Raw genomic sequence first — 26,442 nt, 5'->3', positions numbered from 1 at the left:
CCCTGTGCCTGTCCTCGCGCTCGTGTTGACGCGACTTTCGCCCCTTCTCATCCCTGCGACTCCTCCTGTCGCTGTGCTTCTCCCTTCGACGGGACGAGCTGGATTTATGATGGAGCACAACTGCCTGCGGCGGTTTAATATCCAAGGAGTCGGCCGTGTCGCCATCCTCTTCCTCCAGCTGCAAGTATCAAAAAGCTGCAGGTATCAAACGCAACAGGTAAGTAAATTAAACGATGTTAGAACTTGGTCCAATTAAGTTCTAGTTTCGAGAAATGTGTGGCCAATCAATTTGCAGCTTTTATGGAATAGCTGCAAGATGATTGGCTACTATATTTTAATTTCAGTTATGTATAAAATAGGCGCGCCAAGTATGCTGCTTTTGCAAAATACTTATTTTAATAAATATATTTCGAATACATTTGATTTTTTATTTTTAATTTATAAAATAATTTAAAAAATGTATATGATGAATTATTAATTACTTAATTTTGTCATTCAATTGAAGAGAAACATATGCCTTCGTAAAATACATATCTTATTTTGGATATATCAAATTTTGTATTGCAAATAGAGTGAACGTTTATTAAAAACAACGAAGAGCGATTCTCATTGTTAACTGTTACAACTAACGTCATGTCAAAATTTATTATTTTTATACATCACTTTAAACATTTCTCAATTTTTATTCAAATTTTTTTTTCAAGCTTAGTACTTTTTGTTTTGAAAGTATTGGGTTTGATTGAATTTGTCGATGCATTACATTTTAATATTTTATCGCCGCATTGTTATTAATTTATATTTAAGAATCTCTTTGTATAACGCGCAATACAAATAGAATAAGTTTTAAAAAAATACAAAAAATTACTTTACAAAATGTGTTTGATTAATTTATTTCACTTAAAACTTGCTGTGGTCATCAATCACAATTTTAACTTTCTTTTTCTTGATATATGACACATGATGCGTAATCATTTTGAAACGAAATTAGATATTTCCACGTAACACAATACAAGCGCTATTATCGTGTTTCCAGTACCTAAATCTAAAGTCAGCGAAATTGTATATCAATCTCTACTCCTGAGTTACAGCATACTGCAGTTCGTTTCAGTGTTCGAAAGACAGTCCTTGCGGAAGGTACACCAACTGTATAGTAACAATTAAAATTTGCATCTTGTGAAGAGAATATTCTAAAACTGGTAAGTCACATTTGATATTTTAAAATAAATTTTACGATAAATAATAAATTTTAAGCACGTTTCATACAAGAGAAAAGTATGATTATCAAGTGTTTATTAGTACAACTCAATTTATCATAGCTAAGTGTAAAGCCCGGTTTCACCAAACGTCGATTAACTTTAAACTTAGTGTAATTCATGTTTTCTCTTTCTAAAGTAACAGTTGGAAAGAGACAAAGAACGAATTAAGCTACGATTAAAGTTAAGCGACGTTGGTGTGAAACCGGGCCTAAGTATTATATTTAAATTACAAGTAATTCTTTTTATTACAATTCTGAAACCGACTTTTTTACTATATTTATAGAAATTGACCATCATGAAGTTCGTCTTCACTGTCATCATGTTCCTTTGCTGGTCTGTACCATCTGTGGTCAAATCAACAGAATATAAAATAGCCAATGATTACAGGGAACTTTCAAATTTCGTAGATTTTAAAATCTTCTTATTTACGTATATATGTGAAAATGAACTGAAGATCAACGCAGAAATCCTTAAACTCAGGCAGGATTTCATCAGCAATCCTTTATTTTCATCAATTACTGCCTCATCAATTACTTGCCTCGACCTTAGAAATAATCGTATTGAGAACATTGAAACAGGCGCCTTCAACAAACTTACAAATTTAACGCAATTGTTTCTTTCTGGCAACAGACTTCGCACGTCACAACTCTTTAACTTTGGAAGTCATGATCAGTTACAAGTTCTCGTTATGAACAGGGCGGTCGGTGATAGTTACAGAGAAAATATTCAGATTTCTAGTGAATATCCCAACTTAGAAATTTTGTCTCTTCGTAATAATTTAATCCAAGATCTGTATTTTCTTCCCAAAAAAAACCCCTTTGAATCCTCCTTTACTCAAACAATTATGTCAGAAACCCCATTTCCCAAGTTACAAATCCTGGATCTCTCTGAAAACGCTCTGCGGGACGGCCAGATGAATTTTATAAACTTACTGCCGAATAGTTTATATTTTCTTGATCTCCACGGCAACGCGCTTACTTACTTGAATTTAAATTTTATAATAAACAAATTGTCCGCAGTAAACTTGGATGACAATCAATTTATGTACATTAACAATTGTGCACACTATAGTCACTGTCTATCGGTGACTGGTCTAAAGGATCTAAACTATCTTTCCGTTTCCGCAAATTCCATTCAGAACATTGAAGTGAACGCTTTTCAAGATAACAACAATTTAGTCTACCTGAACTTATCCAGAAATAACATAAATAATTTATATCCGGAAACGTTTGCAAATTTGCAATACCTGAAGACACTTGATCTAAGTGGAAACAAACTTCAGGATGTTCCGCAAATCTCAAATGAAATAGGAATCACAACTTTGTATATTAATCACAATAATATAATGGAATTATTGCCATATACTTTCGTGCAAATGCCGAATTTGACAAAATTGTTATTGGGAGAAAACAAAATTAATAAGACCGATATTAATGCGTTCGCTAATCTTTCTGTCTTAGAGGAATTAGATCTGTCAAGAAATATGTTAAGTGCTTTTCCAGAAGGATGGACAGAATCCCTTGTATCTCTGAAATATTTGGATTTGAGCAATAATCGATTTACTTCACTGGAATCTTTGTCGTTGACAAATACATTGCCATTAATAGAAATATATTTAATGATGAATTCATTAGAATATCTGAATATTAGATATTTAGAGAGTCTACCGCAAAATCTTACTATGATCAACTTGATAAACAAGTCAAATTTTTCAAATTGGATGCAAATGGAAAATAATTATTAATGAGTTATCAAATTAAAATTTTAATATTGTAAACAAGAAAAGTGTTTCCTTTACTTATTAGAAATAATAAAACTTCGAACTATAATATAAGATTTTTCTATATGGTATCGGAAATTAAGCGTATAAACACTTACTATTATAGTTTCTAATGCTATAAAGTTGTTTTTACTATGTAGTTATTAATGATTAATCGAAACATTGAATAGTTATTGTAATGGCTTGTTTTGTGTGATTTTTTACTATGTGCCATATATTATAGAATGTATGTACATATAATAAATGGAAACAATTTAAAGTAATTGTTTATTTGTTAAGAATTTCTTCGAGTTTTAAAATACTTCCTAACGATAAAATAATTAATAAAACGCATCAAATCTGAAAAAGATCTGAATCATGCAAAAGATATTTATTCCAACTGTTTATCTTACGTTTTATATAAACTGTTAAAAAATTTATATAATAATTTTTTGTTTAATTTACAAAATAATTTTACATATGTATAAACTACTGCAAAATATACTTGACGTTTTTTTCCCCCTTTTTAATGTCTTTAGGCGCATCTTTTCCCCTCCGCATTAGAAGGAAAAAATAAACTCTAAAGTAGCGTAGCCAGTTCAGCTATAAAAAAAATTGACTATTTATCTGTCTCAAATTTTTAAAACTCGTTGAGGAATTTCGTCCTTAGGAATAAGAATTCGGGAGTCAAATTCGCGTATCGAGCAGTTCGCGTTTCAGAAAGGAATTGCGTTCCGAAACCCACGAGGTCTGTGCGTATCGTTCGCACCTCTCGCATTGTAAACCTCCGGCTTTTTCTTTTTCCAACGCCCAAATATGTATATTTACCTCGTTTTAACCGCAAAAATTTGTAAAAATTTCCAAACGGATACCTGAATGATTGTCGCGAGCGCGTTTCCAAACACATCGGAGTGCGAGACATTCGAATTCGAAGATCTATTTGCCGCCGAAGGCGCCAATGCGAACAGTAGCGGAGCAATGGAATACCAGTATTGATTTCCATGGTGTCGCTCGTGGACCTCGTGTACCTGTTTTCAACAATAGACAAGGAACTTGGAGCTCGTTGTATCCTTAACCTCACTTCTCGCGCTACCGATTGTTGTATCTGTAAACAATGTACAGCAACGACAGCGATGACGTTCTTTGTTGTCCTTACAACAAGTGTCATCGCATACCTAGCACGAGATTTCAACGACACCTCGTGAAGTGCGAGAAGGTGACAATTTTTGCGGGCCACAGTCACGTTCTAAGAAACGTAATGAAATTAATGCCAAACTTTCTTGCAGAACTTCCCGCCCGACTACAAGGTTATCTGCCCGTACAACGCAACTCATCGTTTCAGCAAAAGCGAGATTGTGGAACACATCACGACGTGTCCCATGAGAAGGACTGTCGAGGGGAGTTACATTCAGCGTAAGTGTGCACATTTTTTAATTCTTCCTCGAAAACTCTGTGACGGAACGTAAAACATTTACCGGAAGGCGTGTGCGCTTACGCGTGTTCGACTCTTTGTAAACTAGCGGCGCTTGGTCACCGTAGAATTTAACTTTGTGCAGATACGAGTACTCGGAGAGTTGGAGCGGGACAGGATGATTCTATGACCGACTACAACAGCTACTGGGCAAGCGAGGAAGAGGCGTAAGAACCGGAACCCGTTGTCCCTTCAACCTCCGCATTAACGAGTCAAACCTATGGGTGGGAGACGATGCGAAACTAGTTAACACAGCGCGAATTGGGAGGCGACAGGACAATGCCACGCTGAATCATATAAGATAGAATATAGATTACGATTACACGAACAGAGCGATCACAAAGAGATGAAGAAACGAACATTCATTTTTAGATGAAGAAACGAACATTCATTTTTATTTCCCTCCCCCGAGACGAGAGGATTCGTTAATGTAGACAATTTTTCGAAGCAACATTTACAAGCGGCAAATAAAGGTTTCTTTTGTGTTTCGCTCAGACGCTTTTATTTCACATAAATTTGCGTTTATTATTTTTTTTATACTTTACATCGATCCTAATATTTACAGGCCTTATCTCAAGTGAATTTCCCCCACGGATAAAGACATGCATCTTAAGTGCATATGTGTGTGTACGCACATGTATGTATGCACCCGCACAAGTATACATACACATGCCGAAATATATACATATAAAAAACAAATATCAAATATCAATAAGATCGGACAATTTATTTTTGAATTTATATGTACAAATAGCGCATTTTATCAATACGTATTAAATACTTCAACTGTGTCATGTATGTATCACACATAGGTGTGTGTGTGTGTGTGTGTGTGTGTATGTATGTATGTGTTATGCGTCTCCCTTTTTATTGTTCCACAAAGTACACCAAAAAGATATAATGTTGTTTCCGAATATACTGTCTCAAAATTCCGAAATTTTGTGTCTAGTATCATGTCTTCCTAGAAACATACGTCGCACAAAGGTATGTAACAAATGATAAATAGCTTTCGTCATTGACTAGTCACTTTTTTTTTAGACATGGCTCTTCAGATATTTTGAACTAAATGATTTTGATGCTCTTGTACGTAAATTCAACTACGATATCAAATCTCTGTATCGATGTTTAAATGTGGGTACATTACCAGTAACTATTCTCGATTATTTAAATCATAATCCGTTCGTTTAATATCACGATGCATATGTTAGATATGAAATATATAAAATTTATATTTACACTTTAATGACAAAACATTTTCTATATTATCAAAACAGTGTGTGGCATTGTTAAAACACAAACATAATCGTCAAGATAAATGTGACACTGGATAAATGCAACCATTACTTCCCCTCTCAAAAAAGTGTGAATCGAGTCGAGATGCGTTTTAAATTGGTAAACAGTTTAATATTTAATGCAGTATAATTAAAATGTTACGTTTTTTTCAATATAAATTCTCTTTGGAATGTTTTATACATACATTTATACACTTATCTATTGCACAAGATACGCAAATAAAGTAATGAATGATTTATAAAGAAATATGATAAAGAAAAGATAAAGAGTATGTATATACTCATGTAACCACACACATATACATATATGCATTACTTTAACAAAAATTAGCAAGTGGAAATATCTTTGTGCACATATGTATATAATAAAGTTATAATAAAATAGGGTTACAGAAACAAAATAAAAATGTTCGTTTTTATATTATATCCAAAGTAACATTTATATCGAAAGCAAAGCTTGTAACTCAAAATGTGTTTCAAACTAATGTAGATTTGACGTGGTATTTATCTGTAAAAAAATGTTTTGCCTTTACAAAGTAAAGCAACAAATATCTGAATTATCATATGCGTAGATGTGTAGTTTTGTATCTTCAGTAAAAGAATACAAAATAATCCACGAGTTTGACTGCTATTTGTAAATGATTGCCATATTTTTAACTATCGTTTCGAGGATTGACAAACAAGATATCACAATTTCACACACGATACCTTTAAATAGCATTACTGCTGAAATCATTGAATTGTAAATTTTATGCATAGATTTTATGTCAGCGTCAGTTTATTTTTAAATGTCGATTTCGTGGAAGTAATATAGTAGTCATTTATGTTACTAGTTTTCATACTATTTAACGTTATATTTTCGCGGGATATGCTTGAAACTTACCCGCTGCCACATCGAAAGACGTAAAAAGTAATGTAGCTTATTCATCAATAATTTTGGATACTGACGTGTAGCCAGCAATTATTTACAACTTTCTAACGTATGTTTGGAGCAATATATTGGCAGTTCGCTAGCTGCAGTCTGTGTTAATGTTTTATTGTATAAAAACTGTAAATTTATTGAGCGCAATTGTTGCACAACAGCGAGATCATTGCACTATATTCATTAACTGCACTGGATTGATGCGTTTATCTGGCAGAATGTATCGTGCAATATTGACAATTATGTCGGATTGTATGCTAAATCCTTTTTCTCTATGTTGGATGCTAAACGCTCTGTCTTTCTTTTTACTCCTATTTACTTGCAGAATTCTCGTCACATTAGCACCGTTTATATATTCGTCGACTTTTTCTTTTGCTGCTTCCACACAGATATTCTTTCTTTCAAGTCGAGCACTGCAATATCAATAAAAATCATCAGTATAAAACACATAATCCGTGAAGTTCTTACAATAGATTTTTATAAAAATAAAATTTTCGACGATATTTTTGTGTTAAAGTTAGAACAATGTAAGAATTTTCAAAAATCTATTGTCGTAACGTCGACGTGTAATATCGTAATGTGAAAAATATTTTAAATACAAATTTAAATTATTACGATTTATATCGTGATACAAGCATCAGATACTCTTCTGAAGAATACTCCGTACAAAATTGCATTGCGACGAAACGCTGCTATTGCTTATCGGACGAATCTGAGGTAAGAAAAATTGAATCGAACAAGAAAACATGTGAATGGTGCACTTACTTGGTGTGAGCATGTCTTCGCTAAGTGGCTGCCGACTGAAAGGATCTGTGGCGCTATTGAGTAAATGTCTAATGATAACTGCCTTGTCCATAACAATACCAGATGGTAGTTTGACTGGATCCTCCATAAGAGTGTCCATTAACGGATCTCGGAATTCCTCAGGAGCGTCACCGTAGTCTGCGTCGCGCGCGCGATTATCTCTCGCGATTATCGCCGCACGCTCCGCGAGCGCTATGAATCTCTCGATTTCCGTGGTAGTTTTGATCGCGGATCTTTCTAATCTGCTCGCAGCGTCCGTGAATAACTCTTTGCAGAACGAACGCTGAAAAGAAAGCAGGTTTTTTTCTAATTAATATACATTAATAAAACGCGTATACATATTTACACATATATTAATAAACACAGATGTGTAATAGACGATGAGTGGAAGGAGACACTAACTTCGTCACTGGCTAGAGCGGCCGCGAAATTATCACAGTCAAGATGCAAATATATATCAACCAATTGGCTGAGTAACGTCCTTGGTTGCCACCCGTACTTCTGCGGCTTTCGCACTCTCAAATTTTTGCACTTAGGTCCGCACAACTGTTGCAAATTGAAGTTTAGCATGGCACACAATCGCCCGACTAATTCCGGCCGGAGGAATGGCTCCTTAATGTCGACCGTCAGATAGTGAAACATGGCAACTGTTTCCTTGGCTAGTGTAAGATAGGACCTGGCTTGTCTCTCGTCCGCTGCCAGCTGCCTCGTCCTCGACTGCTGTTGCTCCTGGGATAACGCGCCCCATGCGTTAGTGTCCGACATGAGTTCCTGCACCTCGTGTATGCGCTTCAGAGATTCCAGGCTCTCGTCAAGCAAGAAGGTGGTGTCGTTCATCAGCATGTTGACGAACTTGACGAATTGCTTGCCGTTATTGCTCTCATTGACGATAGACGTTCGATGTACCGGGCTGTCCCACATAGACTTCAAGATCAGACTTATGTGATAGCGTATTGAGAATTTATCATAGAACTCTGAACTGGAACCAGTGGTTTCAACGTCGGTGTAAAATTTCATGAGGTACGACGCCAGAAGTGTCTTGGATATGGGATGCGCCATGACCTTGTCGTGCAGGGTCTCCGTTCTTCCCTGTGGAAGGTATACAGTTACCGAAATGACGATGTAGAGTACAATCTGAATCAAGAGTTTCCTCACAAGCTCACCTGAACACTAGGATTTATCACAAAGAGGACCTCGATGATTTTTGCGATTAGATACGGATTTCGTATACAATGCGGCGTACACACGACGACCAGTAACCACGTGATAAGCGAATTGTCCATATTATTTGCCACTACGACGGGACAAAATCTATAAATAAATAATGATAATTATTAATAAGCGCCACACGTGTTATAAGACTTGGGCATATAACGAGAACTTACTGGAGCGTGAACAACAAGAATTCCGCTATATCCTCCACATACCATTCCGGTAGTGCGGTAAACTTGCACGTAACTTCCTGAGGAAGCGGAAGTTTGGGGAGAGGGTTACCCGGGGCGGTCTGCGTCAGAAGACTCAGCAAAATCTCAGCCACAGATATATAAAAGTGTAAGCATCTTCTTAAAAAGACCGGGTCTATCAGGCCCGCGTCCGCGCACGATTTGGATTTAACTAATCGCTTCAATTGCTGCTTCCACTGCTTAATTAAGTCTTTGTTATGTTCCGCGTAGGGGCTGTCCTTCCACTGGGGTTCCGTGGCTTGCAGTTCGTCGAGCATCTTCTGTAAGTCGCGCAACGCCCGTAATTTTCTCTGATACTTTTGCAACGCCGGCAGCAGCGCGATATGATGGCAATGCAACGTCAGAAACCAGCACTGAGTGGGAAACTTGGATTCCGTCCACTTGTGCGTCTTTTCTAAACGCTTCTGCCATTCCGCGACCTCCTGCGAAGTGAGTTTCAGTCTTGTGTCGTTCTTGATCTCGACGAGGCTGGAAGGATGAAACGGATACAGAGGGTCTACGGTGTCCAGCTTGATTTTCACAGAGAGCATTTGCAAGACCGACAGTAGATTCAACATAAATCCATCCCCGGCCAGAGAGAACTCCTCGGTCTGTATCTGAGCGCGTTTCTCATTGTGACGTAGCAATGCGGCTAAGTACGTTAAAGTAGTATCGCGACAAGTGCTGTTCGCAAGTATCGCGAGCAACATCTTGTGCAACAATGTTCTAGTACTTTCCAATTCTTGCTGCAAGGCCAAATTCACCGTTTTATCCGTAACGGGATTTCCACTGAAGAACTTCTCCGCGACCTGAGGTTGTTCCTCGGCAAACACTGTTATTGAGAGAAACGGCCCCAAAAACGAAGTCCTCGTGAGCTCCCTACCGGCGGCTGACGTCATAATGTTGGGCAAGAATTGCACTTGATTCGTAATCAGACGGCATATTGGACGTATGTTGCCGCTTGGTCCGCAGCGAATCTCTATGAGTTCCTCCAGCACCTCGATCGGTCTTCTGTGTGTACTACCGACCAGGCTCGCCTGTTGCATCGAGAGATACAAGCCTTGCAAAACTGGAGTGAATATCTTATTGAATGTGCTCGGGCTCGTGTACGTCCTAGCCACGAGCTCGTGAAGATAGCCTCGAGGTAAGTCTTCCGACAGTATCGGATATAGAAGATAAGTGGTGCACATCGGGACAACTGAAGCTTGACAAATGCCAACCAATCCCTGTAGGACGAGGCTGGAGTACTGAACACATTGCGTTTTCAAAACCGTCAATACGTCGGAAAGTGGTGGTATGCTGGACCGCTGCAAAACGTAAACACGAGCGTCAGAGAAAATCAATTGGTTTCGGCAAAACTTTACCTCGTTAGAAAATACATCTTTATACACGCATGTACCTTTGGATGATTTCTCTCTTCAACCGCGACTCTCGAGTAACAGTCCAACAAGTAAGTGAAACTTTTCGGTTGCGACGACTTGCTGCCTATGGGCAATGGCACAGACGGAAGAGCCACGACGGGACTTGGCAGAGGACTCGCCTGATTATTCGGACTGTCCTGTCGATCGGACGACATATCTACCGTGACGTCCTTCAAGGGATCCTCCGCTTTCGAGAACATACACAGAATCTCCATCAAGGCCTGGTTGATGACTTCACTAAAATCCAGCTGTCTTTGTTTTAGCGTGTACGCCGCTGTCTGCGGCAAGAATATAGTTCCCTCCATGGGGCTTTTCCACGATATGCGCAAGACACGTGATATGACAACATGTACGTGATCTGCTGTAACTTCTGTGCTGGTACTCGCCATCTAAAATGCAGCAAAAGTGAAAACGGTTGAGAGGCAACGGACATAGTCATTTCTAGAAACAGAAAACGAATTCTTTCTACCAATACGTGCAGTTTTTTTTATTTTGTAAAGCTACTCACGCGTGATCTTGGTATCGAGTCTTTCCTATCCGATTCGTCAACCTCCATGTTTTCAATTCCTGAAGTATCCATTTCAGTAATGTTACACTGTTTATCGTTGCTTTCCTCTATTTCCATTGGTACCTCGGCATGCTGCAATTGTTGCTGAATAGACGGAGATATTGACCCTGCAAATGCCTTCGACGGCTCCGGAGTGCTTGGGGAAGTTGGAGCAATAGCATTAGACGAACTGGCAGCTGCATTGCTATTGTTTAAGCCCTCCAAGCGGGCTAACCGCCTTCTCCTCATCTGGAGCAAAAGCGAAACAAAGGAGCAGTGAGACTCGAGGCTCTTTTTGGGACTGCGTCAGGGGATACTTAAAGAAAGATTGAAATGTCTTTGTTACTCATAAGCTATTTTTATCCATCGACTTGGAGTAGCCCGTGACAACAAAGAGAACAAAAGCCTCTGGTCCATGTTATATTTTAAACGACGTGACAATACGAGAGTCTCGTTTCCTCGACGTTATTGCATTATTGCCCGGAGACGCGATGACTCTTGGAAAATAAACTGGAGAGTCATGCGCTCGTCGAGACCGCAATTTCATTACTTGCGTAAACTCACAATCCTGCTGGGATCAAAGCGTACGAAAGGAAAGGGCGTGGAACTTGATCTGGGGAGCGGAGCTCGAATCTTCGCGATTACAGAAGCTAGAGGAATCGGGTAAACATTCGTTCCCCGCAAAACGTTCGGATCGTTGTACACCGGGACAAACGTGTTGACAAATACCATGCAGATCTTGCTAAAGCACGAGGTTGACTCGCGTGGCGTCCATCGTGCGGAATCTTCCTCGCGAGCATGCGACTCGACGGGGAGGGTCCAACAAAGAGGGAACCACACCTGGTGAGGTGAGTCCCCCTCGGGCTCGAGCAACAACAATGGACTTGTCCCTCGCGTCTCCGGATAAAAAAATTGCACAAATTCGGGGGACCTGTTCGCGGAGGAGAGAGAGAGAGGGGGGGAACGGATCAGCGAGAGACGTGGTGCCGCGGAAACGAGCGTGGACCACGTTTGTCAACAAATCACGAGGGGGAGGAGGGGGAGTCCGCACCAAGGTGCACCGTCTCGGCGCTCACCCGGGAGGGCAAACGAGGTGGCCACGGAGGGAGATAAACGGGGGCGACGTGTAGCCCCGGGACCCCGTCGAGACTTCCACGGGACGGCGTCGGGGGGGCGGGAGGGGGAGGGGAGGAGGGGGACGAACACGCGCCGCGCGCTTTTCCTCAACCCACCTCTTCCTGGCTTAGCTCGCTCATGGCGATCGCTCCTCGCCTATCCCGCTCGCTCTGGCCTGCCTGGGATCGGGTGCTCTGGCTACTACGCGGCCTCGGGCCCGCTGCGCTCGGCTACGCGCCTCTTCCTCGCCGTCGCGCCTCCTCGTTGCGTTTCGCGCAAATGGGGGTGGGGGGAGGGGGGGAAGGTGCGTGCTCGACGCGTGCTCGCGCGCGACGACGACGCTCGTGGCCGGGATACGTCAATGTCAGAGATCCGGACGACAGTCACACCACATCTGTTCGCGTTTGGACGTGGATGCAGTGATCTCGCGCCGAGTCACGGCCAGACCGCTCGCTGCGTCGTCGACTCTTCAAAACAGCTGAGCAACCAACGCGTCGACACGCGCTCTCTAGTTCCCTCCGTCCTCCGCTCCCTCTCTCTCTCTCCTCGTCGTCTCCCCCTCCTCCCCGCCCCGCGGTCGCCCCACTTCTCTGTCCCGCGCGCTCGCTCGTTCTCCCTCCCTCTCTCTCTCTCTCTCTCTCTCTCGCGCCGTCGGCGTGTCGGTGGGAGTAACCTAAGCCCATTTTAGACGATCTATAATTCAGGACAAGGGTCGAATAATTTGACGTGTGACATGCCCGCGTTATTTGTGGGAGATATAAATCCGCTTTGCGCGACCTATATATTCCCGCGAACTTCTACGGCCGGTACAATTGGGTCAAACGACGCGCGGCAGATCCGTCCACGGCGGTTCGCAAGAGAAGCTCCGTCGAATTCCGCGTGCAACGAGCCCGCGACACTCGGCGCGAGGTCTCGCGGGCCCTAACGTTAACGTCGATTCACATCGCCCGCGTTCCACCGGCGAATCGAACTTTCCCGCGCGCGCGCGTCGATACGACCTTCGAGTATCGACCCGCGCGATATTTCTTTTCAAACGCGCGACCGACGGCGTCGACGAACGCGGGCTCGCGGAGAGGCGAGGAGGCGACCGACGAGCGGCGCGGATATCGCGTTCGCGCCGTCGGTACTGGGCCGCATCGTGACGCGACGTAACGCGAAACGTCGGGCGCTTGGTTGATTGACGCCGTTGAGAAATGCAGCCGCCGTCCCTCCGGCACTTTCGCGCGCGCTCGCCGCCAACTTCACGCGTCGGATTTTTCCACGCACGCGTGACTTCGCGCGCATACCGGAGCGTTTATACCGCGTTGCCCCCGATAGGTGCCCTTCACGCGTTAGGGCACCAATGACCCCGTTTGACGCACACATGTTCTATGACATAACCGTGGCTATCGCAGGGGCACAGGCCCCAGTTCTGCCGCGAGAATTGGCTCGGACTCGAGAACGCGTCGGACGCCAGCCCGGGCCGATCGGCCCGTCCCCGATTTCAAAGCGTCCGTAACCGCGGCGCGAGGTTAGGTTAGGTCAGCCGGGACGATTCAGCGCTGCTGAATCAGCAGCCGTCGGTCCGCGAGCAACAGCGAGCAACGCACGCCGTCGTCGGTGGCCGACGGCCACGTCGCGCTCTCGCTATCGCCGTCGCGGGACGCAGTCGTCGGGCGATTGTCGAGGACGTCGGTGAGCGAGAAACGTTCGCTGTCGCTGTGTTTTCGCCCGCGCCTTCATCGCGTCTCCCGCGGCAACCTTCAGCGCGTCTCCTGCGGCAACCTTCAACGCGTCTCCTGCGGGGCAACCTTTATTACAAGCCGAGATGGACGCCTGGGAAATAATCGATTTCGCGTCGCTTGGTAAACACTCGCTCTCGCAGCAAATTGAATAAGCTTCTGCTTTCGCCGTCGCGCGATATTGGCCCCGGTCGTTCGCCGCGCGGTATCGATTCTCTCTTTCGGTTGTTTCCATATGTTTTTATCGCGTGCGTGCGCGCGCGCGCTGTCGAGGGACGTTACATCCTGGCGCTTTGAGCGTCGATTTTTGTTAACCGGAAAATTCAATCGACGATTACACACGATATACAACTTTCGATAAGGGCTGCTCTCGCGAGAGGATCAAAATGATCCAGATTAAAGTGACCTTGTGCCGTGATTGGTCAATTCTGGAATTTCATTGAATAAAATTTCAATGTGATGCTGTGGAATTTCAGATCTGACCAATCACAGCGCAGGGTCGTTTTAATCTGGATCATTTGGATCTTCTCGCGAAAGCAGACAAGATTAACAAATACAATTTTTGATAGGTGCGCCGCGTCAAACAACTTGCTATTGGTGGTAGAACGCGTCGCTAAATATAACGGGTTTGAACCTCGGGTCTGAGGTCGAATCTCTGCAATGCAAAGCTTTTCATTTACGTGAATAATCATATGTTTCGATAACTTCATATTTGCGAGATAGACGAGTAGATAAGGCGCGAACTATTTCTGAATGCAAACTACCCAATAAACACAAGCGCGTCCTGTGTACGTTGTACAATGGATATCCATGCCGGATATTGTGTACATACAAAGGACGATTGTATGTACATTCATAAGTTGTCCATTAGTGAACATTTGTGGATGATTTATGGATCGTAAAAGTAAAATAGTTCATATATATGAAGATATTTAACTTCTTGAAACTGTACACGTCTCTTTGATATCATCTTGATAATATTTTTATTAGAAATCTAAAAATCGTTAGCTTTATTTCGAGAGATTGTCATCGTTGACTTAAGAAAACATCATCTCGGGTAAACCCCGATATGTCCGATAATAAGTCGCACGATGATAAGTTCACTAATGAATTTCTGATAACGAGATTTCGCGCTTTGTCTTCTCAACCTGTGTCAACTGAACGAGCCTGTTGCGTGGCTGTTGCCGCGCGCGCGATAATTAATATTATCTAATTGCACACGATTCTTATCGCATTGTTTAACGCAGTATTTTTAACGATATTTCGCAAACACGGAGATTTTTTTTCATGTTACTTCCAGATATCATCGAGAATACCGTTGCTTAAGACACGTCTATATCGCCACGATTACTTTTGCAATCAACTCTATTACGGTTAAACTTAAATTATAATTCTCCGAAATACAGTGCATCTTCAACAAATTGTAGATCACGAATTATTTAAATAAGCCGATTATAGGGCGATGTCTTTCCTAAATTTGTAAAGATTGTTTTAAGAATGCGCGCGAAATGTTGGCTCCTCCAAGTCCCATTATTGGTCGAAACGAACTCTGCGAAATTTCGCGCGCGATAGTGACGACCAATTGGATCGAAGAATACGCGTAGCGCGGGAAAATCAATTGTAATTGCAATAATGGCTGATATATTCTATCGAGAAATTGACATTGTACGTTTAAAATGGTTCGAAGGAATAACAAAGTTAATTATAAAAAAGTAAAACTACATATCGTTATACATATACGATTACATATCGTTTAATTTTATTTCGCGGCATATGTGTATTAATATATAAATATATATATGTAAATATCAATACACACATATATATATAATATGTAAATATAATATGGCAAATTTACAAGTTTCTTACGTCTTATCGCTATCGCTACCAGACGCGTCTCTAAATAAAATTACAGTTTATCTTTAAATTTTTTACACTCGAACTATATTGTTAATTACATGACGTATGCGCGTATACATTTCCCCGTTGTCCACGAATTTCTTACATGTCGATAAACCGGCTGATAGATGTGCCGTTTTGCAGATACGGACACTCAGGAGCTGATAAGAGAGAGCGTGACCGCTCGCGAGAAGTCATACTCGCCGTACAGCAAATTCAAGGTCGGTGCCGCGGTGCGATGCGCCGATGGCAGCATCTCGCGGGGCTGCAACGTGGAGAACGCGTCCTTCCCGGCGGGCGTGTGCGCCGAGGTCGCGGCGATTGCGCGGGCTATATCCGAGGGTAAGCAGAAGTTCACGGCGCTGGCTGTGGTGGCCGATCAGGAGGGCACGACGTTCACCACGCCGTGCGGGGTGTGCAGGCAGTTCATCTCCGAATTCAGCAATGACCTGGCCATCTACCTGACGAGATCCGACATGAAGAAAGTTCTACGGACTAGGATGAACGAACTGTTGCCGCTCCCGTTCCACACGAACGACGCGGAGACTTCGTAATTTCATCCTCGCACTGTCGGAGGCGACGCTCGAATAAAGCTAAGACTCCATAGATGCGTTGAGTCGTGGCAACGTGTGCGGCAATGCGAATCAGAAATTTGGCGCAAACTTCCAGCGTTGAAATTAAAGTCCTTTAATTTATTGCCGCGGTTCAACGCGTTTATGGAGTTTAATACGCGGGGGCTACAACGAAAAGCGGTCAACTTTTCTATGTGTGTACTTAATTACAGTATTCATCCTGAACGTAAATCTCGTTACATGTTATACGATTCGGCATATCAGAACGTGTCTTTATTTCTACGAAATTGAAATCGACGTATTATTTACAATGATGTGACACAGATGGGTATAGATTAGTTATTGTTCAAAGTGATCGCAATTACACTGAAAGGATTCTTTTACTGCAATCTTTTATCTTAAAAAAAATTTGGATTTTTATACACGAGATACTATCGTTTATCATATTAACGAAACGTTTTTAATGTACGCGATACGCCAGCATACATTTTGTTTGTTGTAACTTGTTACTTCATTACATACAAATAATACAATAACAGATTATATGTGTGTATGTATAAATATATATGTATATATGTATATATACACACACGTATATATACATTATATGAGATTACCTTAAAATCGTAAACATAATTTGATAAAATGATAAATGCAAAAGCGATTGCACACGTATGAGACCTTGATTCATCCTTTATAAGAAGATTCGATCTCTTGTTTACCAAAACGGACACCTGTAATAAAATGCGGCAATCAGATTGATGTCTACATTTTTAACCATAATTTATATACCATTGTTTCTTATAAAATTAGAGTAATCTCTAAGCAAGTTGTTTGTACATCTATATATAATAAAAGATGGATATGTTGTAAATGACCAAAATAAATAACTGATGTTCTCGAAACTTTATGGCTATAAGTCGTTACGTACCATCCGATATAACATTGGCAAAGGTTTTCGTTATTTGTAGCCTGCTGAATCAACAGATCGACTTGTTGCCGGACGCTGAGAGTTTCCTCGTGCGAGAAGTCACGCCCTGTTAACTTATCTCTGACCCTCGTTATAATCGCCAAGGCTTTCTTGTTCAGCGCTTCCGGTTGATTATTATCGGCTGCAAACATTGCAAAAGCGCAGCCTGTAGATGTCATGTTAAAAAAAGATTGTACATCATATTCCTAATTCTTTTTAAGTTTAATTAATTTTTATTAATGTCTTTATACCACTAATATGCGCCATACAAGCAACACCAAGTACAAATTTAAAAGCAATGAATTTATCGCAGGCAATGCTCAGTTAAAGTGATTTAAAAAAAATATAATTACCTTTACCTCCATTTTCTATGCTACACGGCACACCCTTCTTTGGTAACGTGGCGGTGAGAGAATCGAGCATGTCGCCGTGTTCCTGACTGCTGCTGGCGCTCATGCCCTGAGCGTCCGACCGTTTGCCTTTAGGTACCGCATTGTCCATCAATCTCCAATTGAGGAGAGGATCATAAACGAACGCCTCTAACACTGCCATTAGACTATCCTTGTTTCTATGCAACACAGACATCACGGATTCGCAGGTCCTTCTATACGTTCCTTCGATTCCAGTCACCTCCATTGCGTTGATCAACATCCGCGTCAGACGGAACGGTATCTTCTCCGGGAATTTCTCGCGGGTCATCGCCACCTCGAAGCAATCTCCGAAGTCGATGTGCAATATCTTACCGCTGAGACGATCCAGCATCAAATTAGATGGATGACGATCACCGAGACCGAGAATGTATCCCACCATGGACATCACAGCCAGGGAGCGCGTATAGTTCGTCCTACGATCGAACCATACTTCGCTCGACGGCGACTTCAGCCACAAAAGTCGTGCCAGGTCGTCGCCATGAGTATGCTCAAGTGCGTGCTCAAACACTTCAACCTTTTGCATGAGCATGAGATGATCGTAGTCAGGTGCCATCTAGAAAAACATAAAATAATATGGATACTAGAGGATAACGCACATGTTGCTTTGTGAAAGCAGTCAATCCCAGGTTTCATTCTGACTTTTCCATATGCCTAAGTTTTACACGAGGTTGATCGAACAACATATGAGTGAACATACGAGGTGAATACCGTTTTGGAAATCTATATTTTAATATGGATATGAAATAGATGTGAGAATAGAAAATATGTCGTCGTTTATCTTCTAACGTATGCTAGAAAAGTTTTAATATAAACATAAAGCGTGTGGCGAGTGTGGCGTAGAGAAATGTGCGCTGTTTAGTAAACAAATGAAGGAAAAGATCCGAGTTCAAATCCACGAACACCACTGGTTTTTTCGGAATTTTCCGAAGGGAAGTGGTAACCACCGAGAGTATCCTGCCACACATATCCTTTTAGGGGTACAGCCCTCCAGATTGGAGGTTTTCTTCGGCAAGGTTGGCAGCTTACCGAAGATGAAGTAAATGCTCAAAGTACCAGTTCGTTCTGGCACAGAGCTGGTACAGAACGAACTGGATAAAACAGGCTTTTAAGTCTAACACGATGAAGAAGATTTATAAAGTCCACTCACTCGTAACATTATCCTGTGTTCGATATTCAGTAATATCTTCTTCTTTTCTCTGTAATCTCTAATAAGCGTATGGAGCGTATCACAATGTGGCACCCAACCGATCAGACCACTGTTTGTGGACAATGGAATCACAGCGTATCTCTAAACACAAGATCACAATATATGAGTGACATACATTTCTCTAACGGTTATAATTATAATATAATAAATCAAATTATTACTTGAATAGTAAGATTTCTTCGGAAGGTGTCCGGGTCATGTAACAGGAGAGTGTTAACTAAACCGAATAGCTGCATTACCCTCTCATCTTGCCTTAGATCCTCGTGACCTTTCAGCAGGAACATATAATCCTTACCGTTGCTACCTGCAAGATACACGTTAAAGTAATGTTATCCATATATCTCGCCCAATATTTCTTTTTGTTTACTTTCAAGTGGTAACTGACCTTTAATACACAGCTTTCTTGGTCGCTGTTTACTAGTTATCACCTGCATAGAGCTGTGAATACTCGCTATTCTCACGATTGGCTGGCCTGGGCTGTAGCTTCCCGGCACAGCCAACTCCAAATCTCTACAGATGAGCAGCTTCGGGCTAACATATTGCAATTCCAAACTGGTCAGTTGCGGCAATTGTCGGGATATCCTACGGAACACGTGATAATACAAATCCCAAGCTTGATTCAAGTCTCTCACGTTCCGAGATGCTTTGTATCTGTGACACCATTCCTGTGCTTCCATTAGATCCCTTCCATAAGCTTGATTGAAGGAGGTCTCCTTTAGAGTTTGCGGCCCTCTTTCGAGCATGGCGTGTAAGGGTTCCAGCGTTTCCAACATGCCTCTGACGTTCCTCTCTCCAAAGTACAATCTGCTAGCCTCTTCGAGACCCTCGTGCCACAGCTCGTGCCACAAAATCGCGACCCTGATGAGCTCGTCGCTCGCCATTATGGCCTGCTGGACCAACGTCGGACTGTGCTCACACATGCTCTTCAGGATTTTGTTAGCCGCGGTCTTTCTCGCATGACTGGCACTTTTTGATGCCACCGTCAATGGATAAACCAAAGCCTGAGGATGCGTCTTTCCTATGTCTATGAGAAGATGATGTATGCATCGGCCGACCAGTGCCCGAGGAGTGTCGATTCTGGCAATGAGTTGTGGAATCACTTGCAGCCAAGTATTTATCTCTATTAATCTTATGCCTTCGACAACAGCGTCATACACCTCCGGCCACTGGCCATAATCGAACCAGAGCGTGAGCAAGCGGAGGGTGTCCTGAAGAGAGTTGCCATGCGACAAGTTGATGGATTTGAAAAATCCCTCCACAGCTGGGACAGTGAACTGAGATATGTATTGCGAGCTGGATAGATTATTGCGCGCTCCGTTGCCCGGTGTAGCGCCCTCCACGGGCGCAGTCTCGCTCCCTTGCTGATGCTTGTAAAACAAAACGGTCTCGTAATTGGTGTAGGCGAAGGCATGCCAGGCTTTGTACCACATGGGATCGTGCTCCGTCGCTGCGGCGTAGTAAGACAGCACCGCAGGTATAGAGTGCTCGTTTATACCTTGCAGGGACTCGAGCCACTCGCCGAGCTTGAGGTAGCATCTGGCGAGCAGTCGCTTTTTGCTCTCGTGCTGCTTCTCGTCTTCCTGATTCATTATTGCCGCCGTCGTCGGCTGCAAGTACGTCTGTACGAATCGCTGCAGCTGACCGTAAGCTTCCTCGCGTTTGTTCGCGACCCACAAGTGCTTGCAATAGGCGAAGGTCACCTGGGGGTGAGTGGTCGGCAGCGGCTGGTCCGGAATCAAGGATGGGTCAGTGCCCATCAGCATCACCAGAGTCTTGTGACAGAGCATCAGACTACCGCTCTTCCGGCAGAGACTGGCATATTTAAGCCACGTGTACATGTCGTCGTGCGGCGAGACCACCAACGTATGCACCTGTATGATCTTCTGCCAGTCCTCTACGATCTTCTGTCCACCCTGAAGCCTCTCCCACCACATGGCCTTGATGGCCGCTCTGCGTTCAGGTACCAGTTTAAACTGAATCACCTCCTCCAACTCCGCCAACTTCTGCACCTCCACCATGGCGTTGTATGCTCGCTGGTAGCTTTCGCCAGCCATGGCGGTCAGTTCGGTGTCCAACAGATCCCTGGCGCTGTCGATAAACTGATGCGCGATGTTATACTGTTCGTCGTGGATCGCCAATACAGCTCTGTAAAACGCTCCGTCTTGAGTGTCCTTCGGTATCAGCGAAACGTACTTCTGCATACTTTCCCATTGACTCAAACCCCACGCCGCAGCCGCCGCCATCCTCGACATTCTTTGCTTGTTGTCGTCGCTCTGATTCGTCCATTGCTTCGTAGCGACGTCGTGCAATTGGCCCCACTCTCCGAGAGCCTCCAGGCAGCGCATCTGCCCTAAGGTCGACTCCACGTCCGCGCAATCGCTCTCCAGACGTTCCTGGTACAGCTGCAACGCCTTGTCCCAGTTGTGAAGCTTCTCGTACCAACGTATTTGGACCTTGAGATCTTGCTGGTTGTGATTCATCACGTACTCCAGCAGGCCCTCGGCCGCCTCTTTCTGCTGAAGCTTGTTATTAATTGAAATCAGGGACTCGAACACGCTGCTGTTTCTGCTCTTATGAAACTCGTCCTCCTTGTAGTGCAACGCCTTGGCGTAGGCACGACAGTGCATCGCCGTGTCACCGAGAATCTTATTGTCCAACGGCAGGGGGCCCTTGTCGCAATGCTCCATGAACTCGGCCAGATTCAAAATGGTCTGCGTCACTTCGGTAGGCAGGTCGGGTACCATCAACGCCTGATGCAGAGTCTGTATCAGTTCCATCCGGTGATTCTCGCCGAGTTCGGTCCAGCACGAAACGAAAGCCGCGTTGAACAGGTCGCGCGGTAACACGGCGTAGGTTTGCGCCAGCGCCCAGCAGGATCTCAGAGCCGGAGACGGGGATTCCTTGAGCAGACCGATCGAGAAGCACCGCAGCCACTCGAGCCAATCGTCCTTGGACACTCGTCGCGTCGCCGTCCACGCCTTCTGCAGGTTCGAGGCCGACACGTTCAGTTTCTTGATCGTGGTCGTTTCCGAGGGCGTTAAGGAGAGCTCGCGGTTCTTGTTGCGCGAGTGTCGCATCCTCATAAGCAGGAAATCCTCGCCGTCCGCCGCGGTCGAGTCCGTGAGTATCTTGTCCACCAGAACGTCGTACCGCGAATTGACTATCTTGTGCTTCGTCATAACTTTCTGGACTAACACGATGAATATCTGATACTTCTTGCCCAGCTGCATCACAACGGCGCAGAGTGTGTCCATGGCCGTGCCCCGTAATTCCGGGCATTGGTCCAACGTACGTACCAAGGTGTGCACGATTCGCGACGCGAAATCCGTAAAATCCAGCGTGTCCGCGAGGAGATCGACCGTCTCGAGGGCGACCTTGTTCACGGCTATCGGGCAATCATTCGCGTAGAACAGTTTCACGATCGGCGGGAGTACGAGATGCAGGTAATTGTCCAGATTGTTCCCGAATGTTTGCAGAGCCAGAAGCAGCTTCACCGTCACCGCGCGGTCCTTGCTGCTGTCGTGGGTCAGCACTCTCAGTATCGGCGGCATCAGCTGCGGCAGATAGATCTTGAACTCCGCGCCCAGGGCCATCGCGATCTGCTCGACCAAAAGTATGAGCGTGCTCTGCAACGGGCTGTTCACGATCCAGAATTCTTTGATCAGCGTAAATATGTCATCCAGATAGTTGCGTATGTGTTGCTTCACGATGGCGATGAGAACGGCGAGCTGCTGGAAGAGAAACTCCCGGAAGTTTATGTCCGCCATGTGCACGACGTTTAGGAAGCTCGGCATCACCTGCGAGATGTACGGCACGCATTTTATCCCGAGGCTCTTGAATATGAAGGTCACCGCTTGCACCACCATGGTGTGATGCTGGGACAAGGTCGGCTCGCGAATAATACGCATGAGCGTCGTAATGGCGATCGCTGGATAAAATTCCTCCAGGGTGGACGGCGACATGTTCACCAGCATCTCGCTGGTCGTTAAGTCCTGGGTGTTCTCCACGTCGCACTTGGCGTCCGCCATCGAGCTAAGCGTGTCCAACTGGCAGTCGATCTGCCCGAGATTCATCTTGTGCTTATAGGGGTCCAACGCACCCAACTGCCCGAGCACTCTGATCGCCTCTCTCCTGATGATCGGCTGCTGCTCGGTCTTGAGGAAATTGATGAGGATGTCCAGCAGGGACGGATACTGTATGTACGGCTTCACCACGTGTCCCGTGCTGCCGACCAACTGGCCGAACACCCACAACGCCACCCCCCTTTTCTCGGGCGAGCTTGCGTCTACCAGCATTTCCAATAGTATCGACGAGAGCTCGGACATCCACTGCTGCATCTCGGCGCCGTTGACCTCCGCCAGATCGCCGATCGCGCGCAGAACGGCCAGCACCACGCCAGGATTCGGATCGGATTCCTTCAGCTTCGGGACGAGAACCTTCAGGATCGGCTCCATGTACGGCCGGACGAGCCTCGGCGCAGTCACGACCAAATGGTCCAACATTCGAGCGGCCTGCTCCTTGTTACGACCCATCCCCGAGTGCTCCAGCTCCGTCAGAAATTGCACCAGAGTCTTCCGCAACGACGGCATAACGTAAGCGGGATTCAGCGTGCTGAGTCGTCCGACGGTACGGACCGCCAGTTCCCTTATCTCGAACATCTCGTCGTTCATGGCGATAAACAGCGCGGACAGATTCTCCGCCTGCGCCAACTGGACGTCGAAGGAATCGTCCAGCGAGGCCAATACCCACAGACGCACGTCGGGATCAGTGTCGGTTATTCCCACTACCAGTAATTTACCCAGAACAGTCGAGACGGTGGTGGTTACCGTGGGACCAGACTGATTCAGCGTTAATCTCAGTAATCTGGAGCACGTCTTGACAGCTTCCAGTCGGACCTCTGCCTGTTCCGACGTCAAAAAGTGGTCCGCGCATCTCTTGACGAACTGCAGCAGCGGATTATTGTCGAAATTAAAGGTACCGAGCGTTTTCAGTGCGAGTACCGTCGACGAGACGTCATCCGCCGCGGAGTTCGGGCTGGTCGCGGTCCACGGTGCACCGGGATGTCTCAGGGGCTTCTGCATCAAGACTTGAGACAGCATGCGCAAGAGACCCTGAGATATGTCCACCTGCAGAGACGGTATGCTGTGCGCCAGCTCTCTGAGCGCCGTCGTCAAGATCGGGCTCAATCCAGTCTGGAACATGGGCTCCAACAAGTCCCTCACGTCGGAGGCTATCACCTGCTTCACCGCGTGACTGAGCAAGGTGATGCAAACGAACACCGCCGGCTCCAGGGAGGTACGCTTCTTGCTCGGGGTCTCCTTAGACGGTAGCAGACTCTTGATCATTTCCATGATTTTCGGCAGATACGGATTTATCGCGTCTTCCACCGCCACGGCTATGAAGCCGATCGACGTGAAGGCGGCGTAGCGATCCTTCTCACGGCTGCGCAGGATCAGCAGCAGATACGCCAAGGACTCCTTCAGATGATCCCTTATGAACTTCTCCTTGTTGAACGCGGCGAGCCTCGGCAGCAGCATCATGAGGGCGTGCTGAATATGCGGATTCCTCGATATCTTTTGATTCATAACGTCATTGTAAATCTCGTCCAGCCTCTCCTGCATCAAGCATCGGCAAACGGTCGACTCGTGCGCCGGATACAACGTGTGCTGCGACGCGGTGGCGTTCTGGGTGGAACCGGCCCATTTTGAACCTATCGTCGTCTTCAAGCGCGGCATCAGGCAGATTATGTCGTTCTCATTCTGCGTAGAGCCGTTCAGTCTTTCCATTAGAGCCTCGTAGTTCCTTTCCCACTGGACATTGCTGCATCTCAGCAGCTCGTTAAGCACCAACAGCGAGCCGTGTATCCTGTCGTCCCTGTTAATGCCCTTCTCCTTCGTGTGAACCTCCGCGAATCCGTCTATTACCTCGTCGTAGCACTGCTTGTACCATTGCGACTTGTGCATCTGCTTCACCGTCTCCCTCTGAGCGGTGACCACCAAGGCCGCCCTCAAGGCTTCCACCGCGCCCTCCCGTACGGCGGGCTTGGGATCGTGTATAGCGTTGAATATCAACTCGAAAAACGGCGTAACTTGTTGGAAAAAGTACGTTGGCACGGAGACAGCGAGCTCTCTCAGAACGAGGACGGCGGCGTGCTTCCTGCCCTCGTGTCTGTCCGTGCCAAGCCACTCGAAGGCACGCTTCACCTCGAATTCGACGTACTCGGCTGTATAAGTGCCGGAGACTAGCGCCAACTTCCCGACGGTCTTCGCGGCTAATTGCATGACGCCCACGTCGTTGGAAGGTATCAGATTCCTAAGGTAGTTGGCGAAACGTACCGTTCGCGTATTAAAATTACCTACATCCGCCCCTATAAGGCAAACTATGGCCAATATACCGCCCTTCTTCTCGTTAATGTCGGAGGCGGATACCATTTCGAAAATGTGATGATTGAACTCGTCCATGAATGCCGTGATCTCCTCCTGCGACGCCTCCCGCAGCTCCCGCTTGACGTACAGGCACAGGTCGCGCGCCGCCTTGTTACGCGCCTCCTCATTTCTCGACTTGAGTCGCTGGACAAACTGCTGCATCAGCATATTCGACATCGTTTCAATTGTCGGATGTGCAAATCAGGATGTAAAATGTAACAATCCGGATTCCCATCGGATTCCTCTCGTCAGGTGCTCTGAAAAAAAAAGAGGAATCGTCTTTGAATATTGTCCAATGTTCTCAAACGGGGACTCGGTTCTTGAATTCACTCGAAGGAGAAACGTACGCGAAAGTTCTGCTCTAGCAGACAAGTTGCAAGTTGACTGGCTGCTCGTACGGTTTTCAGCCAATCGACTTTCAACAAGGGGGAATCCACTGACCAAAATCTTGTGCACCAATGCCCGCTAATGCCCAGTGGGGTATTACTATATCTAATTTACTTTGTCTTATCTCATTTTATCTTACTTTATCTTTATAATGCCGTGGCAAGGCCAATGCTCAAACCAATGCCCCAAAAATACCTAGTAATGCCCAGTGGGCATTGCTATATCTTATTTATTTTGTCTCATCTCATTTTATCTTACTTTATCTTTATAATGCCGTAGCAAGGCCTAATGCTCAAACCAATGCCCCAAAAATACCTAGTAATGCCCAGTGGGCATTGCTATATCTTATTTATTTTGTCTCATCTCATTTTATCTTACTTTATCTTTATAATGCCGTAGCAAGGCCTAAAGGCCATTCTACAATTGCGTAAACGTAGTTGTAAGGTTGTAGGAGTAGAAATAGTAGTAAGTGTTGTATATTAAAGTAATATACAATAGAGTGAGATACGTCATAATTCAAGTGAATGATTGGTTGATTTTTACGTTTTACATCGTTGTAGTCGTGAAAGATGAAGTTCAACCATCTTTTACAACAGGCTTTACAATCGGAAATGCTAGATTAAAACTGTGTTTTACAACACCCTACAACCGCTAACAACCACGTTTACGCAATTGTAGAATGGCCTTAAAGGCCATTCTACAATTGCGTAAACGTAGTTGTAGGGTTGTAGGAGTAGAAGTAGTAGTAAGTGTTGTACATCAAAGTAATATACAATAGAGTGAGATACGTCGTAATTGAA

General features: G+C 44.7%; 5 protein-coding genes across 7 annotated transcripts in view; 3 read left to right on the top strand and 2 right to left on the bottom strand.

Moving 5' to 3' along the window:
• The first annotated feature begins 102 nt into the window (after positions 1 to 102).
• On the top strand, positions 103 to 3,317 carry LOC105566962 (podocan-like). The gene is made up of 3 exons (XM_012021422.1): positions 103 to 201; positions 1,089 to 1,196; positions 1,540 to 3,317. The coding sequence occupies exon 3, from the start codon at positions 1,552 to 1,554 to the stop codon at positions 2,998 to 3,000; it is 1,449 nt and encodes a 482-aa protein (XP_011876812.1). The 5' UTR covers positions 103 to 201; positions 1,089 to 1,196; positions 1,540 to 1,551; the 3' UTR covers positions 3,001 to 3,317.
• A 689-nt stretch (positions 3,318 to 4,006) lies between these two features.
• LOC105566959 (gametocyte-specific factor 1-like) lies at positions 4,007 to 5,001 on the top strand. Its single transcript, XM_012021417.1, has 3 exons — positions 4,007 to 4,231; positions 4,302 to 4,428; positions 4,572 to 5,001. The coding sequence occupies exons 1-3, from the start codon at positions 4,130 to 4,132 to the stop codon at positions 4,655 to 4,657; spliced, it is 315 nt and encodes a 104-aa protein (XP_011876807.1). The 5' UTR covers positions 4,007 to 4,129; the 3' UTR covers positions 4,658 to 5,001.
• A 540-nt stretch (positions 5,002 to 5,541) lies between these two features.
• Positions 5,542 to 12,494, bottom strand: LOC105566957 (ubiquitin conjugation factor E4 B). Of its 2 annotated transcripts, none has more exons than XM_012021415.1 (8): positions 12,147 to 12,494; positions 10,876 to 11,163; positions 10,346 to 10,756; positions 8,890 to 10,253; positions 8,668 to 8,815; positions 7,907 to 8,593; positions 7,466 to 7,787; positions 5,542 to 7,113 (listed from the first exon to the last, which is right to left on the bottom strand). In XM_012021415.1, exons 1-8 carry the CDS (start codon positions 12,168 to 12,170, stop codon positions 7,049 to 7,051), a joined length of 3,309 nt encoding a protein of 1,102 aa, XP_011876805.1. In that variant the 5' UTR covers positions 12,171 to 12,494; the 3' UTR covers positions 5,542 to 7,048. The 2 variants fall into 2 exon arrangements, with proteins under 2 accessions (XP_011876805.1, XP_011876806.1); XM_012021416.1 differs by lacking the exon at positions 12,147 to 12,494 and adding an exon at positions 11,644 to 11,752.
• Positions 12,495 to 13,499: 1,005 nt separating this feature from the next.
• LOC105566955 (cytidine deaminase-like) lies at positions 13,500 to 17,127 on the top strand. Its single transcript, XM_012021412.1, has 2 exons — positions 13,500 to 13,874; positions 15,795 to 17,127. The coding sequence occupies exons 1-2, from the start codon at positions 13,838 to 13,840 to the stop codon at positions 16,202 to 16,204; spliced, it is 447 nt and encodes a 148-aa protein (XP_011876802.1). The 5' UTR covers positions 13,500 to 13,837; the 3' UTR covers positions 16,205 to 17,127.
• LOC105566956 (serine/threonine-protein kinase mTOR) overlaps positions 16,478 to 26,442 on the bottom strand; it is a 12,310-nt gene continuing 2,345 nt past the window's right edge. Inside the window, exons 2-7 of one of the 2 annotated variants that reach the window (XM_012021414.1) lie at positions 19,216 to 25,512; positions 18,992 to 19,134; positions 18,771 to 18,911; positions 17,552 to 18,176; positions 17,154 to 17,334; positions 16,478 to 16,956 (exon numbers count right to left, since the gene is read on the bottom strand). In XM_012021414.1, the coding sequence (XP_011876804.1) occupies positions 16,941 to 16,956; positions 17,154 to 17,334; positions 17,552 to 18,176; positions 18,771 to 18,911; positions 18,992 to 19,134; positions 19,216 to 25,432 (7,323 nt within the window). In that variant the 5' untranslated portion in view covers positions 25,433 to 25,512 and the 3' untranslated portion in view covers positions 16,478 to 16,940. Of the gene's footprint in view, positions 16,957 to 17,153; positions 17,335 to 17,545; positions 18,177 to 18,770; positions 18,912 to 18,991; positions 19,135 to 19,215; positions 25,513 to 26,442 lie in introns of both variants that reach the window. The other variant, XM_012021413.1, reaches the window with a different exon arrangement.

The sequence above is a fragment of the Vollenhovia emeryi genome, unplaced genomic scaffold (genome assembly GCF_000949405.1).
Source record: "Vollenhovia emeryi isolate VEMERY1.0 unplaced genomic scaffold, V.emery_V1.0 DF939141.1, whole genome shotgun sequence".
Lineage (NCBI taxonomy): Eukaryota > Metazoa > Arthropoda > Insecta > Hymenoptera > Formicidae > Vollenhovia > Vollenhovia emeryi.
Note: the sequence above shows the minus strand (reverse complement) of the source record. Positions and strands in the feature narration are given on the sequence as shown.

What these genes read in the sequence shown, in the direction of transcription:
- LOC105566959 (XM_012021417.1), top strand. Translation starts at nt 4,130, where the DNA reads ATGTACAGCAACGACAGCGATGACGTTCTTTGTTGTCCTTACAACAAG. An exon ending in ACCTCGTGAAGTGCGAGAAG is followed by an intron (nt 4,232 to 4,301) that starts GTGACAATTTTT and finishes ACTTTCTTGCAG; the next exon opens with AACTTCCCGCCCGACTACAA. An exon ending in CGAGGGGAGTTACATTCAGC is followed by an intron (nt 4,429 to 4,571) that starts GTAAGTGTGCAC and finishes AACTTTGTGCAG; the next exon opens with ATACGAGTACTCGGAGAGTT.
- LOC105566962 (XM_012021422.1), top strand. Translation starts at nt 1,552, where the DNA reads ATGAAGTTCGTCTTCACTGTCATCATGTTCCTTTGCTGGTCTGTACCA.
- LOC105566955 (XM_012021412.1), top strand. Translation starts at nt 13,838, where the DNA reads ATGGACGCCTGGGAAATAATCGATTTCGCGTCGCTTG. An exon ending in AATCGATTTCGCGTCGCTTG is followed by an intron (nt 13,875 to 15,794) that starts GTAAACACTCGC and finishes GCCGTTTTGCAG; the next exon opens with ATACGGACACTCAGGAGCTG.
- LOC105566957 (XM_012021415.1), bottom strand. Translation starts at nt 12,170, where the DNA reads ATGAGCGAGCTAAGCCAGGAAGAG. An exon ending in AAGAGAGAAATCATCCAAAG is followed by an intron (nt 10,254 to 10,345) that starts GTACATGCGTGT and finishes TACGTTTTGCAG; the next exon opens with CGGTCCAGCATACCACCACT. An exon ending in TGATAAATCCTAGTGTTCAG is followed by an intron (nt 8,594 to 8,667) that starts GTGAGCTTGTGA and finishes TACCTTCCACAG; the next exon opens with GGAAGAACGGAGACCCTGCA.